The following is an 18,103-nucleotide window of genomic DNA, read 5'->3' on the forward strand; positions in this document are numbered from 1 at the left end:
GAGGTAGATCTCCGCCAGGTGTGGGGCCGCTAGCTGGCTTCCTCCCCCCCCCCCCCCGCTACCGCTTGCAGGAGATCCAGGTCGCGCCGGCGGCGCACGTGACGGGCGCGACCTTCTGACGCGACTTCCGGTGCGCCGGGCAGGAAGCCCTGTGATGTCACCGGAAGGGGCGGGGCTCGTTTGAATTTTTTGGCGGCCAGGAGAGTCAGTGACCTACAGGCCCTTTCAATATGCCCTCCATTCACGCAAATTCTGGATGATAGGATTATATTAAAACCTGATCCAGCCTTTCTTCCTAAAGTGGCCACTCTATTCCATAGAACCCAGGAAATAGTTCTCCCAACTTTTTGCTTTCCGCCCAAAAATCAAAAAGAGGAGAGACTTCACACTTTAGACGTTAGGAGGTGCGTACTAAGGTACTTAGAAGTATCACATGGCTTTAGAAAGGATAAGTCCCTATTTATTTGCTATCAGGGGGCTAGGAAGGGTTGTAAGGCCTCAAAGGCTACAATCGCTAGATGGATCAAGGAGGCCATTTCCCTCGCATACTCCTCAGGGGATAAAGAGATACCGGAGGGATTGAGGGCGCATTCTACCAGAGCGGTGTCAACCTCCTGGGCGGAGAAGACAGGGCTTTCCATTGAGGAGATTTGTAAGGCTGCCACTTGGTCTTCTCCCTCTACTTTCTATAGGCACTATAGATTGGATCTGGGTGGCTCTGCAGATCTCACTTTCGGGAGAAGGGTGCTTCAAGCTGTGGTCCCTCCCTAATTTCCTTCGTCTCTGTAATTCTCTCACGTGGTGCTGTCATGGACGACCGAATAAAGCCTTAGTTACTTACCGGTAACGGGATTTTTCGGAGCCCATGACAGCACCTTTTATATTCCCTCCCTTCACTGGTGTTGTGCACTCCCGTAGATTTGATTTCTTTTTGTGCACCCTTGTGGGAAATTGATGAAAAGTAATGTACTTAATGTGATTATGTTTTGTTATAACTAACCTTGGCGGTACTCTCATGCTCTGTTAACTAAACTGAGGCGGGAAGAGAGGGCCGCCCTTTTTAACCTGTAGGTTTCCTGTCCTTGATGGGCAGATCCTCTCTCTCACGTGGTGCTGTCATGGGCTCCGAAAAATCCCGTTACCGGTAAGTAACTAAGGCTTTCTTCCCTTCCACTGGTTCAGGGGGCCGCAGCTTTTCTTGCTGATGCATCTGTGGACTCAGTAAAGTTGGCAGCAAAATCAGCAGCACTGTCAAATGCGGCTTGGCGAGCCTTGTGGATTAAATGCTGGCCAGAGGATTTACAGACTAAATCCAGACTGTGCACAATCCCGTGCGAAGGAGAATACCTCTTTGGTCAGACCATGGATGACTTATTTGAGAAAGCTGGGGACCCTAAGAAGGGGTTTCCATCAGTACCTCTACCCTCCTTTAAGAGATCGTTCTGGAAGAGGAAATTTTTCCGGAAAAGATATTTCAGGGAGCAAGACAAGTGTGACGAAAAGGTAGAGGTCTACTCTTTGGTCCGTCTCCAAAAATTGAGCAGAAGCCAGGGGATACACAATCAGCCCAGGTGGGAGGGAGATTGTCATTTTTTGTCCCAGCTTGGGAACAGATTTCTCATAGTAATTGGATTTTGAGCCTGATTAAGTATGGTCTTAAGTTTCAATTTAAAGCATTGCCGCACAAAAGGTTCATGGTTGTTCCCTCCAGTTCTTCCCCAGAACACCAGGCTGCCCTCGTTTCGGAAATACAAGCCCTAATAAGAAAGCACGTCCTGATTGAGGTTCCGAAGGCGGAAAAGGGTCTCTGTTTCTACTCCCCGCTTTTCTTGGTTCCGAAACCGGATGGAAGTTTCAGGACAATCATAAATCTGAAATCCCTGAATAATTTCCTTAAAATACATACCTTTAAAATGGAGTCTTTAAAATCCGTAATAAAGTTACTTTTTTCCCCACTGCTATATGGTAGTGCTCGATCTCAAAGATGCGTATTACCATATCCCTATTCATAGTGACTATCAGAAATACTTGAGGCTGGCCATTGAAATTGACGGGGTGGTTAAACACTTTCAATACACTGCACTCCCCTTTGGTTTAGCTATAGCCCCGCGAGTTTTTACTAAAGTAATGGTGGAAGTTATGGCCCATGTAAGAGAAAGGGACATTCTAATTATCCCATACCTGGATGATCTCCTGATTGTGGGGAACTCGTTTGTTCAGTGCGAGACCCACCTGCGGGAGACCATGTCGGTCTTAAAGAACTTGGGGTGGTTTCTAAATTTAAAAAAGTCTAGACTATCTCCACTCAAGGTACAACAATATCTGGGGGTCATATTAGATTCTAGGAAACAGCTATGTTATCTTCCAGAAGAAAAAATTGATAGAATCCGGGGGTTGGTAGCACAGTGTATACTTAAACCTTCTATGTCACTCCATAAGGCCATGTCACTATTGGGAACCTTCACCTCCACTTTTCCCGCGGTTCGTTGGTCACAATTACATTCAAGAGCTTTTCAGTGGGATGTGTTGTACAATAACGCAGCTTTAGAGGGGCATCTAGACCGTGAGTTTACGCTAGGTCCTCGTGCCATACGGTCCCTTCGTTGGTGGTTACGACAAGACTATCTTGCTAAAGGGGTTCCCTGGGAATGTAGTCCAACTGCAGTCTTGTCCACTGATGCAAGTTCTACAGGTTGGGGAGCTCACTTTGAAGGGAAATTAGTGCAGGGAACCTGGTCAAGCAGTGAGCGACAGTTGTCATCAAATGTTAAGGAGCTTCTGGCGGTGCAGCATGCGTTCAACGAGTCCCTTATATATTTACAGGGCCAGCATGTCCGTATACTCTCGGACAATCAAGTCACGGTAGCTTATATAAACCACCAAGGGGGAACCCGCTCAAGAAACTTGATGAGGGTAGCGAACACACTTTTGCTGAAAGCCGAAGATCATTGTCCCTCTCTTTCGGCTACTCATCTAAAAGGGAAGGAAAACATCACAGCGGATTTCCTCAGCTGTACTTCTGTAAAAGAGGGAGAGTGGTCCCTAAATACGCAAATATTCTCCAGAATCGTAGAAACGTGGGGCCTTCCGACTGTGGACTTATTCGCAACAAGGGCCAATCGGAAAGTGGAAAATTTTTGTTCCTTAGACCCCAGAGAAGGACCCCTGGCAGTGGACGCCTTCATGGTTCCCTGGAGATTTCCTCTGGCATATGCCTTCCCTCCCATAATCCTGCTCCCAGCAGTGATGAGAAAGATCAGGGCAGACCGGGCCAGAGTGATACTCATATGCCCCTTTTGGCCCAAAAGACCGTGGTTCCCTTGTCTCCGGAAGATGTCCATATCAGATCCCTGGGTTCTTCCGGAGATTCCGGACCTCCTCACTCAGGGGCCACTTTCCCATCCTCCAGCCCCGAGTCTACATTTGACGGCGTGGAATTTGAGAGGGTGTTATTGACCAACAAAGGATTCCCCGCAAATGTAGTGAATACTCTCCTGGCTAGCAGAAAACCTGTTACCACCCTTATTTATGCCAGGACCTGGAGGAAGTTTCTGTCCTTTGCAGAAGTTAAGGTGGAGGAGGGGCCCCCTATTGGGAAAATTCTGGAATTTCTGCAGTGGGGCTTAAAATTGGGTCTCACTACCAGTACCTTGAAAGTACAGGTGTCGGCGTTGGGAGCTTTATTTTCTTCCAATATTGCAGATAACTATTGGATAGCCCGTTTTATAAAAGCTTCCTTTATGTGTAGACCCATTACCAAAGTAAAGATGTCTCCCTGGGATTTGAATTTTGTCTTAGATGCCTTGACCAGTCCTCCTTTTGAGCCACTAGATTTAGTCTCCCCCAACATTATTTTCCTAAAGACGGTCCTGTTAGTAGCCCTAGCTTCAGCCAGGAGAGTCAGTGACCTACAGGCCCTTTCAATATGCCCGCAAATTCTGGATGATAGGATTATATTAAAACCTGATCCAGCCTTTCTTCCTAAAGTGGCCACTCGATTCCATAGAACCCAGGAGATAGTTCTCCCGACTTTTTGCTTCCCGCCCAAAAATCAAAAGGAGGAGAGGCTTCACACTTTGGACGTTAGGAGGTGCGTACTAAAGTACTTAGAGGTATCACGTGGCTTTAGAAAGGATAAGTCCCTATTTATATGCTATCAGGGGGCTAGAAAGGGTTGTAAGGCCTCAAAGGCTACAATCGCTAGATGGATCAGGGAGGCCATTTCCCTCGCATACTCCTCAGGGGATAAAGAGATACCGGAGGGATTGAGAGCGCATTCTACCAGAGCGGTATCAACTTCCTGGGCGGAGAAGACAGGGCTTTCGATTGAGGAAATTTGTAAGGCTGCCACTTGGTCTTCTCCCTCTACTTTCTATAGGCACTATAGATTGGATCTGGGTGGCTCTGCAGATCTCACTTTCGGGAGAAGGGTGCTTCAAGCTGTGGTCCCTCCCTAATTTCCTTTGTCTCTGTAATTCTCTCACGTGGTGCTGTCATGGGAGACCGAATAAAGCCTTAGTTACTTACCGGTAACGGGATTTTTCGGAGCCCATGACAGCACCTTTTATATTCCCTCCCTTCACTGGTGTTGTGCACTCCCGTAGAGTTGATTTCTTTTTGTGCACCCTTGCAGGAAATTGATGAAAAGTAATGTACTTAATGTGATTATGTTTTGTTATAACTAACCTTGGTGGTACTCTCATGCTCTGTTAACTAATCTGAGGCGGAAAGAGAGGGCTGCCCTTTTTAACCTGTAGGTTTCCTGTCCTTGATGGGCGGATGCTCTCTCTCACGTGGTGCTGTCATGGGCTCCGAAAAATCCCGTTACCGGTAAGTAACTAAGGCTTTTGTACTCGCATTAAAATCTTTCTCATATCCTTCGTTGGGGGGGGGGGGGGGGCAGCTCTCTCTCTTGTTTGGGTGGTCTTAATTTTGCTTTTCCTACTGCTTTTTACACTAACTGAATAGCTGGGTATCAGCAGAACAGGTAATAAACACAAACCCCATATCAAAAAAACAGTGGACCTATAGCACCGCAGTTAGGCACCAAAGTCCATTATGACACTTCACTTCATATTGTAAACTGGAGTAAAAAGGAGAAATATACCATGTATGGAAAAAACATATAATTTTATTGAAAAAAATAAGACAGAAATATATAGAAGATAAACAATCAGAACAATGATAGGGAAATGACATCTTCTGCACATTGAATAAAGTGCCAATTCTGTTTTACAGTGCAAAATAACCCATAAATTCCCACTAGGAATATATACTGGGAATAGCACTAAGGGCACATATACCGTTATCTAGCCCTTTAATAGTAATAAGCTCAGAGCGCCATGAACACTGTATTTATGCAAAACTGACACCAAGTGATCAGGAGGATAAAGACACCAAATAGGGAGCAGTCCCCACAAAGCCACCGACGTGCGTTTTACATGGCTTTGCGATGCTTTCTCAATTGAAGGGAAGTTCCCTTTAGTCAATGTGCTGGAGATGTGCCTTCCCTATCATTGTCCTGATTTTTAAACTTTTATATATTTCTGTCTTATTTTTTTCAATAAAATGTATATGTTTTCTCCATGCATGGTATATTCCTCCTTTTTTCTCCAGTTTACAATCAGCAGAAAAGGTGTAGCCTGTTGGGGAGGAGTCAACTTTTTTTCTCACAATGTATTTAGTGTCTGCATATATCCATGGTTTCCTGTGTCCCCCAATGAGGGTAATGAGAAGGAGATTTCACAATGAGTACCAAACATCCACTTTTTCCACAATTAATGTTTATGACCTATAAACAGGACCACATGAAGTCTCGTTAATCACTAAGCTGGGGGTTACAAAGCTTATTTCCCCTCACTGCATTGTATTAATTGAGTCGAGAATACACCCTGCTTCTCCATTTAATGTATTTCGGGCTGATTCTGTACCTAGTTATGTTTGTAAGTAAAATTTTGTATAGTGTGGCAGGGCACAAGCTCGACCATCGCGCACCATTTATAGACTGATTTACTGTAGTTATGCAGTGTTCAATGAGGGTCCTAGTGATGGAACGTGTGAGCAGTCAACATTAATCTTGTGGAAAGGTGATATAGTGCAATTGTGGAAATTTTAAATTAAAGTCTGATAACATTAATATGCAGTTTTATTCTAAACTACATTTTCACACAAAATATCCTAACTTGCAGCTGTAATTTTTGGGGTATAACAGTCACAAAACCCACTTATTCTTTTTAGGCTGTATGGACACTCCGCATGTCTGGGTTTGCTTGGAGACCATGATGTACGGACTGTCTGCGAGCCACCCGAACTTAAGAGCCTTATAGGCGTATGAGGTTGTTGTGTTAAGGTTGGGAGACCCGTGGCCAGTTCATTCATCACAATCTATACATAGACTGTATTTCTTGGACATTTGAATTTGGCCTTAGGTAAATAAAATGGTAGCCATGATACAACTTTTAAAAACATAAATACTTAGCTGAAATAGTAAGTATAGCGCCCCCCCCCCCCCCCCCCCCAAAAAAAAAAAAAAAAAAAAAAAAAAAGAAAAAGTAGTGCTGCCTACATTGGCATGACTGCTGAGCCCGTTGATTGGCTGCACTGGTCACTTGCTCTGTAGTTATGACTCCGCTTCTACAGCTTGGCAGTTAAAACTGGAGCACACCAGCATTGATATGCCATGATACATCCAGAGTTGTGGTTAAACTTGGCTTTTATGTCATGATTAAAATTAAATAATAATAAAAATAAATAAATTAAAAAAAAAATAGGAAGAAGAAAAGATGCAGTTTTACCACGTATTTGAAATGCTTGTATGCAGCTTATGAACAGAGAGGGGCAGAGTAGATTAGTTGGAGTGGATTGCAGCTCAGGAGTAGGAAGAGTGGGGAACTCTGCGCATGCTTCTACACTTTCCTGAGAGGCACCGATAAAAGATCTAGACTGACTGATTTTACTAGGAAGAGGAGAGAACAGCTTGCAGAACATGGAAGCACTTGCAAGCTGCTGGAGATGATCTGTTGGGGCTGCTGACTATGTATTGTTTGTAAACATTTCTTCCCCTGATGAAGCCACCCTGGTAGTGGCGATACTTGTGGGGTTGTGGTTCTTTCTCTGTGCCTCTTTCATGCATTTGTACATACATTGTCAACAATGGTTGATCTTATTACCATGTGAGATTATCTTACCGCACTAGCATTCCAGACACTTATCCTGGACACAACCTTATTTGGATACCTGCACAACTATGTTGGTGGTTTGTGCCCACATCATTAACAATTCCCTCAGTGTGAGTATTATCTGAGTTTGAATATTTAGGGCTGTATAAGCTATACCCATTGCTGACTATTTGTAGAGGTCTGGCCAATACAATATTATGTTGTCTGATGACTATGTTCAAGCGTGGTGCTTTTTTAATTGTTTTTAGCTTTGATGTGTTTGTCTAGTTTTTTTGCACAATAAAATTATTTAAATTAAAATATATTTATCTTTGGTGATCCATATCTATGCATACTTATTTCTTGTTGCCTTATCGGCTGCTGACTATGTACTCTCAGATGGGCTTCATAGGATAACAACATTTTTATTGTATATACTGTAGTACTGTAGCATTGAAGCTTATTGAACTAGCAATCAAATTAGCACAGGTTCAAGTTCTGTAATGGAACTTAAAAAATAAAGTAAAAATGAAAAAGAGATATTTTTTAAAATAGATATGCAAGATTGAATCACCCATTTTTTTTTCCTGTTTAAAAAATGAAGACATAAAAAAAAAAAAAATTGTAACAATTAAAATGACAGCTCATCACTCACTTTAACAAGCCTTGAGACAGGTCCATGGAAAAACAATAACTTTACAGTTATGACAAAATGGTAAAAAAAAAGTTTGCACTCTTATGAACCTGGAGATTCATGTTGCCAGGTCATTTTTATGAAACAAACCCCCAAAAAACCCTTAGAAATGTTTCCTATTTTCAATACATTATATCATAAAGGGAATGGTATTGTTTTATGCAGAAGCTTGTCATCCCAAAAAAATAAGCCTTCAAGTGGATATATTGACAGAAAAATTAAAACCTTATGTCGGTTAGAAAATAAAGAAAGCTAAAAAAAAATACTTTCATGAAGGGGTTAGAGATGCCGATCTGAGGAATGTAGTATGAATGCTGTTAGGCTATGTGCCCACGATGCAGAAATGAAGCAGAAAATTTCTGCAGCATTTCTGCATCTCCCTGGCAGAAAAAACGCATGCAGATTGTACATGCTTTTTTCCTGCAGAATACATGCGGAATACATGCAGATTCACATGCGTATCCACATGTGTTTCCGCATGCAGATTGACAAGCGCTTTCCAGGCGATTTTAGCATCACTTGGAAAGTGCTTGACAACTAGGTCACACTATATAAATCCATGCAAACAGCATGGATTTATATAGTGTGACCGTAAAAATAAAAAAATAAAGCTATACTTACCCCCGATGCCCCGGCGTGGCTGCAGCGCTGCTTCCTCGCTGGTTCCTGTCTGCCGGCATATTGCGAGACAGAGCGGTGAAGGGCCTGCGGTCACATGACTGTGACGTCACCGCATGTCCTTCAGCGCTGCCGGCATGCAGAGAGAGCCTTCGGAAAGGTGAGTATAACTTTATTTATTATTTTATTCTTTTTTTACAGGTACAATGGTACCCAGGTCTGGAGGAGAGTCTCCTCTCCTCCAGAACTGGGTACCATCCGCACATAGAGACGCATAAAATCCGCTTGTACAAATGTACAGATGCGCATTCTATGCGTCTCAATGCAAGTCAATGGCGGCTCTTCCGCAAAATTAATGAACATGCTGCGGATTTTTGTACGCAGCATAAACGCTGCGGAAAAATCCACAGCATGTGCATAGAACATGCGGAATCCCCTTGGGGACCATGGGGTGCGGATTACCTAGCGTTTAACAAGCGTTTACGCTGCTTAAATTCCCCAGCATAAACGCTTGAAAAAACGCTACGTGGGCACCCAGCCTTATACTTACCATATTTTTCTTTACTTGATTAGATATTTCTACGTTATAGAACTCAAAGTGTAACTGTTGTTTCATAAGAACTTGCAGCAGAAAGTCTGTGTCTTCTGCTCCTAGCTCCTCCTTCCTCCTCCTGCTCCCGTCTACATAGAAGATGGCAGGTGCTGCTTATAAGATTCTATCTTTATGAGAAAATCTGTCTTCCTTGAATACAGATGTTGCCCTTCAATTGAGTGAGAGATCAGTCGAGGAGGAGAAAGAAGCAGATTTTTCTGATATGAAAATAAGCAACTTTGTAATATATCTTGTGTATGTTTTTTTTTTTTATGACCTAAACTTTAAAATGGCCCTTAATCTGACATTATTTTTGTTGTGTTTACCTTTTTCACCCTGACTCATTGTAACTTGTAGCCATCCTACGGGAGGATCTTTTGTAAGACCTAAGAAGGCAAATTTTGGTGTCAGTTTCTTAACTGCAATGACAAAGCGTTATGGACCAAACACTGAATGGGATGACATAATAGTGATTGGGAAGAAAACTGTGGAACTTGTTGGATTTGAATCGGTTCAAGAGGAGCAAAGGTTAGAGGCTTCTTTTCTTGTGTAATAAAATTAAATGAAATAGTGTCACTGATCTTATAAAGTACATATGCTTTATTTACTCCAAACCACAGAAGACACGTGTAGCTTGCATTCTTGCTATAATTTTGTCTTGTAGCTATGACTAAAAAGACTACATTCAGTCTGAACCATGTGAGTGGCTTTTCCATGAGTTTATAGTGTGCTTTAATATTGTGTGTTTGGTTTTATGAAGACCACAGTATGGGACTTTTCTGTTCTGATGTTTGTGTTCATTGGGAATAAATTATTTCAAGGCCGACTGCCATTTGTTCTCCCTCACACTTAGAAGAAATGAAACCTCATTCAGTTAAGAAATTTCACTGTTTTTATGTTTTTCTGAAATTATAAAATTACAAATGCAATATATTTGTAGATAACCCCTCCATTTTAATTTTGTCTTTCAGTCAGTTGAACACATTACTTGACGTTTCTTTACGAGAATGTTTGGTTAGTGATGCTGGTGAGAAGGGAGAGATACTCCATTCCTGTCCCAGTATCCTTTTCCGAATTTTAAGACTGCTTTACTTTTGTGGAAATTGTGTTTTTTAACTTTTTTTTTTATTCCTTCAGGACTTCCTGTTTTTACGTTTTGTCTTCACGTACTGTTATCCCCTTTTGCATGTTAGAGGGTATTTAAAGTGCAAACATTTAAATCTCCACACTGCTCTTAGGTCCTTATTTTATAGTGTTTCATCTTTGTTGCTTACCTCTACTTGTATATTTACTATCCAAGAAGTCCTCTGCTCTGTTACAGATGGAGTGGAGCCTCAATCCAGTTACCTGTCATTGTTTCTACACACTCACTAAACACTTGCGACTCCTGTTCCCTATTGGTACACTTAGGCATCCTTAAACTGTGCAGTTATTCCCCCTTACTGACACACAAACTGATTTTAAGTCTGGGTGTGAAAGATCGGCAATATGACTTGATTATCTGTCTTTCTGTCCAGTGCCATTGCTCTGGTGGTCTCTGTTTACTTCGAGTGATTAAATTTCATTTGCATGCATGACTGATGCAGCTAGTCACTGCCCTCAGTGATTTGGCTGATCTGCAACACTGCTAAGAAGTAAAAAGAGACCACCAAGTAGCATTATAAAGGTAGCTCTTTAATACGGGGAATCCATTATGTAAGTATTGGTTGTTTCATCAATTTATGGCACTTACTGTCTTTAGCCAAATTTTGTGTTTATTCCAGAAAATTATTCCTTAAAATTCTTCAAACAAACTAGGGTACTAAAGTCCACATGCTAGGAGACTTTTAACCTTAATGCACACGATCATACACATATATTGCTAGCGCTATTTAGTTGGCACATATCTCGGTACATATACGGTTTGTGGCTAATGTAGGCTTAACAGTAGGGATGAGCGAACCCAAACCGTAAGGTCTGACACCTAGCGTCCAGTACTGAACCCTGAACACTAACTTCTTACTGTACGTCCGTGTTACTGTTCTTTTGATTACGGTGTTAGTAATGGGTGTGTCTGGGAAAGGGCCAATATCCATGACCCAGCCTACTAATTTCAGCCTCCAGCTGTCTGTTTGCCTAGCTGGTTATTAAAAATAGGGGTATTTTTTTTTTAGGGTCCCCCCTCCATTTTTAATAACCAGCAAAAGCAAAGCAGACAGCTGCTTGCTGATATTAATAGGCTGGAAAGGTCCATGGATATTGGCCCCTTCCCAGCATGATAAGACCAGCTCACAGCTGTCTGCTTTCCGTTGACTGGTTATAAAAATAGTGGGGACTCCACTTCGTTATTTTTATTTATTAACAAGTACAGTAAAATACACACGCAAGGCGCTGCTATACTCCTCCACTTGGACCTCTGCCTCCTGGTTCGAAATATTAAAATAAAATATATAAAATAATTTATATATGTTATTTTAAGTAATTTTCTAATCCACATTTGTTTGATGGACATTTGTCCTGTTCTTACTCCCATTTTGCTTTGCTTTCTTTTGCAGCCCCCTAACCCTCACTATGACCATTTTACAGCACCAAAGTTCGGGTCCCCATTGACTTTTATGGGGTTTGGGTCCAGGGTCAAGTTCGAACCGAACTTCCATGGGTCTGCTCATCACTACTTAAAGGGATTATGTCACGCCACACTTTGCAGCTAAAAAACCTTTCACTGGTATAAATATTCACAGAAAATGTTTAAAGTGGATAACTTGAATAAATAACCAGTGTTTTCTGGTTCGCTTGTACCCTATTCATTTCATACTGAACAGAGGAGATTGTGGGAGGGATTACAAGAAGGCCCATGTGTCAGCAGCTGCCTCTTTCATTGGCTGAGCTGTCACATCCCTGCCTTTATTTACTCCTTCCCTATTGCTGTGGTCATATAGTCCCTTACTACTTTTTAGCTCAACAGGAACACTTTTTTTTCATTAAAAATAATGTACGCTCATTATTTACCCACCGGGCACTGCACTCTGAGGGGGCCCACCCGGGCTACGCTAGTGTAACTGTTACACTCCTTGCAGAGCAGGGAGACTATGTCCCTGCACTGCCCGGCGGCCACTATGGGGCCTTTGAGCAGGAGAGCCCCCCCGCGCATCACCGCCGCAAGTTTACTGATGAGAGAGAGTGCGGCTCCCTCTCCCATCAGTCCCCTCTCTGTGACTGACGTCTCTGTCATCACTTGGCACACATCTTCAGCACTGCGGGCCGGGCACTCTGAGCAGCGAGGGAACCAGGAGGAGAGGTGAGTACTGTTTATTTTTTTGCCGGGTGGAGGGGTGGCATTATATTACAGACTCTTCCTATGAGGAGGGGGAAGCATTATACTACAGGCTCTGCCTATGGGGAGGGGGGAGCATTATACTAAAGACTTTTTGGGCTCCCTTGAGACTCCGCCCAGGCTCCACCCCATTTCCGCCTCCACCCCGCAAACCTTCCACAGTCCCTCTGCCCACTCTTGGAAAAACTCCACTTCTGCACCACGTCCTAAAAAAACACATTAACAGTTCCCATCCAACCATATCACATACATAGCCAGCAGCTTTTGTTTTGGCCAAAAGATTTTTGTAAGCCACCCCTGCGACAAGGTAAACTCTTCTGGCCAGGCCCTACTGTACTCTAACCTATTAAACATTTCTTAAAAAATATATATATATATATTATATATTTTTTATTTAAATGATCAATAATATCACATGCAAAAGAAAAATACTGTCACTCCATGGCTGAAGCACATATTACCACCCCATAGTGATTGACTTATACCACATACAAGGAACAAATACCACCACATCATGACCAGACCACATATTACCACCACGTAGTGACCGAATACTACAATACTGATCATTAATAAAAAGCACAATACTAATATTATCATAAGTAGTATTATACACAAGAGCTGTGTATAATGTTAGTGAACAGGTAATACAGTGATCACCAGTAGTGATGGGCGACCACTAAAACTCTCGGGTGCTCGTTGCTCGGGTTGAGCACATTGGAAAACTCGGGTGCTCGACCCGAGCAACTAGCCCAATGTAAGTCTATGGGAAACTCGAGCATTTTTCAGGCGACCCCCCCCCCCAGTGCTCAAATGACATGGGAACAGCGCTCAAATGACATGGGAACAGCATGGGGAAGACCACTGGAAGCATTTCTGACTTCCAGGTCACTGCTGTGAACAATGTTCTCAGAGGTATTACGCCACTTTTACGGACTCACAATGAAACATACAAAAACGAAACCGAAATGGAGTTTCCTGGGAAATATGTTAAGGAACATCCTTTCCAGGGTAATGACTTGTGTATAAGGCAAAATAAATAACCAAAAACAAATACTACTTCACACTTTGGGCTATGTTTACACGTAGCGTTTTTGATGCGTTTTTGCACTTTTGCATTGCTTTCAACCGTGACAAATGCATTCACCGGGAAATGTAATTTTAACATTTTACAACCTTATCTGGCCATGTGATGTGTGAGACATGATCTGACACATCCTGTTTCATTTATGAAGGAGGGACTCTGAAAGTCTATTTTTATAGGGCCATAAGGCTGCCTTTACTATTCTTAAAGGGCCAGCAGTCGGTTGTTATTTGTTGTTCCCATTACTAAAGAGTGGGTCTCCTATACTGTTATTGCGTATGCAGTGAGTGGCAGGGCTGCCCAAAATATGGACGCACCCTAATACCCCTTTGAAAATATGGATGCACCCCAATACACCTTTGAAGAGACTTTGTTTTCAGGAGGCCCTCCTCTATGTTCCCATTATTAGGAAGTGGGTCGCCCCTTGTGTTTGCCTATGCAGTGAATGCAAGGGCTGCCAAAAATTGGGAGGCACTCCAATGCCCCTTGGAAAAGACGTGGAGGAGGGCCTCATTAAAAAAAAATGTTCCCATTAGAAAGGAGCGGGTCTCCTATACTTGTAATGGCCATGCACTAAGTGTATGGGCTGACAAACACTTACCCCTGGGGGTATACATAACCATACTGTATACATTTTTTTTTTTTACGGGCATTATAATCACTCTTTAAAAAAGTTAAATGGGTGTTGCATCACAGACCACGATCACCCTGGTGATATGCTGGTGGAGGATAAGGAGGAGGAGGACAAGAGCAAATAGCCAAAATCAGGAAGCGTATACCCATGTGAGGGTGTGAAGAGGTGCATGGGAATACACCTCCCAAAAAAATACACTGGATTTGAGTTTGTGACGCTGCTATCATTCGGTGGTGTTGAGAAGTCTGGCCCAATCCGGCCCTTGTTCATTTTTATAAGAGTCAGGCTGCCAGCATTTTCAGTTGACATGCGGATGCGCTTATCAGTAATAATTCCACCAGCGACACAAAAACCCGCTCTGATAAAACACTAGCGGCAGGGCAGGCCAGGACCTCCAAGGCGTAGAGAGCCAGTTCATTCCACTTGTCCTATTTGGATACCGAATAATTATAAGGCACAGAAGAATCACGGAGGATGTTGGTACGGTCGGCAAGGTACTCCCTCAGCATCTTCTCAAACTTTGCACTCATTGTGAGAGTACCCCGCGTCTCAGGGCCTGTGCGATGGGAGGGGCTGAGAAAATTCTCCCAGAACTTTGACAATGTTCCCCTGCCTCTGCTGGATTGGAGTTGTCTCTAGCCTGCACTCCTTGGTTGTCCAACGAACGATGACCTCTGCCGCCAGCGTTTTCAGATGGGAATTTTTTTTAATACTTCTGCAACAAGGGCCTTCTAGTGCTGCCCCATTTTTTGTAGACCTGTCTGCCTCAGGAATAAGAGATATAAAGTTCTCCTTGTAGCGTGGGTCTAGAAGTGTCACCAACCAGTAATAACTGTCACCCAAAATTTGGACAACGCGAGGGTCATGGGAAAGGCAGCACAACATAAACTCGGCCATGTGTGCCAGACAGCTAACAGGCAAGACTTCCGTGTCCTCACCAAGAGGACGACTGACCATGCTCTCCTCCTCCTCCCTATCATCAGGCCATCCATGCTGACCAGACGGTATGACAGTTGTGCAGGTAGTACCGTCTATAGCGCATGAAACTAGCTCCTGTTATTGTTATCATTATTCCTCCTTCTTCTTCCTCCTTCTTCTTCCTCCTTCCTCCTCCTTCCTCCTCCTCCTTCCTCCTCCTCCTTCTTCCTCCTCCTTCTTCCTCCTCCTTCTTCCTCCTCCAGCGCAATAGCGCTGTTATCCAACAACAACCAAGTAGATAAAAAAGAAAATGTGCTCACCTTTATGGGTTGTGTAATGCACAACTCATGTAAGAATTTGTAGCGAAGGGCTGCAGCCAGCACAGAATCCCTAGGGATCTTGTAAGGTTGTCTGTAGTAGGATGAAGTTGGTGCCGAGAAAAAATCCGTGCTCCTCCGTGGTAAAGAAATTTGACGAGAAATTGTATAATTAAACAATCTTGTAGTTTATTGCTAAAAGCTACGATTACTACGTGTTTCGTGGACGTCCCGTCCACTTCCTCAGGTACATAGCTGATGTAGACCGATTCATCAAACTGTCTTATATACATAAAACCACACGTGGTAAAAAAGCCCACTGTTATTCTTGGTGCCAAGACTAGCAAACGGTTTACAGAAAAACAGTGAAATTATTGATAAATAGATAAAATGAAATTATTGATCGACTAGTTACACTCTTATGGATATGTAATGAAAACCATAGAACAAATAAATAAAATGACCTCTGGAATGGAATCATCCAAATATAAAATATAATTTCATTTATATTTGAGCACATAGGATAAACTATTGTAGTTGATCATGGACCGCAGTGACTTTGGGATCGCATACACTGCGGTCCATGATCAACTACAATAGTTCTATGGTTTTCATTCTATATCCATAAGTGCAGGGCACAATGGACAGGGGATTAGCTTGCACGCACAACAGCGGAAGACGCAATGGTGTCACCCGCAGACACTGTTCCTGGACCCTGGAGTTCGGCCCACAAAGTCGAGTGCTTTGCTGCCATGTGCCTGATCATGCTGGTGGTGGTCAGGCCGGTAGTTTTGCTATCCCTGCTGATGCTGGCCTGGCAGGTGGTGCAAATGGCCTTTTTGGGGTTATTGGCAGAGTCTTTAAAAAACAACCAGACTCAGGAGACATAACAGTTGTACTGGCAACTTCCGTCGTGTTGGGGTTACGGGGAACGGTAGCCTGCGGTCACCACAAGGCTTTTTCCTGCCTGTTGGGGTGCTCTGCCTCTCTCCCCCTGTGTGCTCCTCTCCTCGCTCTGCATGTCCTCCTGCCAGGCTTGGTTAGTTACTATATCATCCACCACCTCGTCTTCCACTTCCGCACCCTGGTCCTCCTCTTGACTTTCTGGCAATTGTCTCATCATCATCCACCTCTTGCGACACTTTCCCACCGTCGCCTTCATATGACTGTGGCTGCTCAAATATTTGGGCATCGCTACATGCGATCTCATCTTGCCCTGCTTCAAGTGGACCAGGCGAGAGGCCCGAATCTATAAATGGAAAAGTGAACAGCTGTTCGGAGTGTCCAAGTGTGGGATCAGTTGTCTCCGGGCAATCGGCATGGTGGGAGGAAGGAGGTTCAGGGTTAAGAATATGCGGTCCAGACTCACGGCTACTGACACTTAACTGTGTGGAAGACAGGGTGGTGGTGGTGGTGGCAAAGTGACTGGAAGCATTATCCGCTATTCAATCAACAACCTTTTGACATTGCTCTGCGTTCAATAGTGGTGTTCTGCGGTCCCCTAGTAATTGGGACCGGAAGGTGGGGCGAGAAGATGTGGGTGTTTTTTGTAGCACAATTTCAGCTTGCCCACATCCTCGGCCTCTGCATGCACCATCACCATCACATCCAGTTCCCCGTCCCTTGCCACGCGCCTTGCCCATTTTAAATGGAGGACAATATCTTCCACGCTCACTACAAATGGCTGAATTTGGAGCGAACTTATATGTGATCCGTATAACGGACAAACCACAGTTTTAAATAGGTGGATTTTTAGCCCTGTAATATAGAAAGGATCTGGCTGTGTTCTGCAGTGCCAACAAGCAAATGGCACAGAAAAACAGTGTTCTCTGGATTGCTTTTTAAGCAAATAATCAGGATTAAGATAAATATATACAAGAGAATGCCAAGAGTGTGCAAAGCAGTCATCAAAGCAAAAGGTGGCTACTTTGAAGAACCTAGAATATAAGACATATTTTCAGTTGTTTCACACTTTTTTGTTAAGTATATAATTCCACATGTGGTAATTCATAGTTTTGATGCATTCAGTGTGAATGTACAATTTTCATAGTCATGAAAATACAGAAAAATCTTTAAATGAGAAGGTGTGTCCAAACCTTTGGTCTGTACTGTATATATTATTATATTATATTCCTGGCCCCTGATACCTGGGGCTATTTCTACAAATATCTGTAAAAGCACCAGCAGACAGAACTGGAATGGACCCTCTTGCTATATGCACTGCCTGTCTGCCTAGCACTGAGATCTCTGCAGCTGGATTAGTCCTCAGAAGGACTGTTAGTTGAGATGGATATGTCTGTGGCATTACAGTGTGTGGCAGACAATCTCTGCATGTTGATTGGCACTCTAAAGAGCGCCAAACATGCAGGGAGGGGACCTGAGCATCCGCCCGAGCATCTCAGAAGTACCCGGTGAGATCCGAGCATTTCGAGTACTGAGATCCCCGGGCGAGTACCGAGTACTTGCGAGTATGCTCGCTCATCACTAATCACCAGTGATGATATACACAGGACCTCTGTATATAGTATACAGTGTGTATAGTGTCAGTGTACAGATAACACACTGACTCACCAGTGACGTCTCTAGTTGAAGTCCTTCATCCAGCGCAGACCTGTTATGTTCTGCTACCAGAGCTAAGGAAAGAGAGGAGATCTGTCCCTACGATAGAACTCAGCTTAATCCCTACGATGTAACAGGGGACCTGATCCTGCGATCAGACCTGCTAAAGTCCTAAGCTAGTCTGTACGGAGACCTATAGATGTGGGGAAGGAATCCC

At 43.4% G+C, this 18,103-nt stretch overlaps 1 protein-coding gene across 2 annotated transcripts in view; it reads left to right on the forward strand.

Annotated features, from left to right (window-relative positions):
- Positions 1 to 18,103, forward strand: part of TBCE (tubulin folding cofactor E) — a 174,539-nt gene that overhangs the window by 22,833 nt on the left and 133,603 nt on the right. For both annotated transcript variants that reach the window (XM_073671478.1, XM_073671479.1), the window contains exons 4-5: positions 9,419 to 9,589; positions 10,033 to 10,121. In XM_073671478.1, the coding sequence (XP_073527579.1) occupies positions 9,419 to 9,589; positions 10,033 to 10,121 (260 nt within the window). The remainder of the gene's footprint in view (positions 1 to 9,418; positions 9,590 to 10,032; positions 10,122 to 18,103) is intronic.

This window comes from Phyllobates terribilis, unplaced genomic scaffold (assembly GCF_046119375.1).
Source record: "Phyllobates terribilis strain yellow unplaced genomic scaffold, ASM4611937v1 Scaffold_3__8_contigs__length_932513732, whole genome shotgun sequence".
NCBI classification, from domain to species: domain Eukaryota; kingdom Metazoa; phylum Chordata; class Amphibia; order Anura; family Dendrobatidae; genus Phyllobates; species Phyllobates terribilis.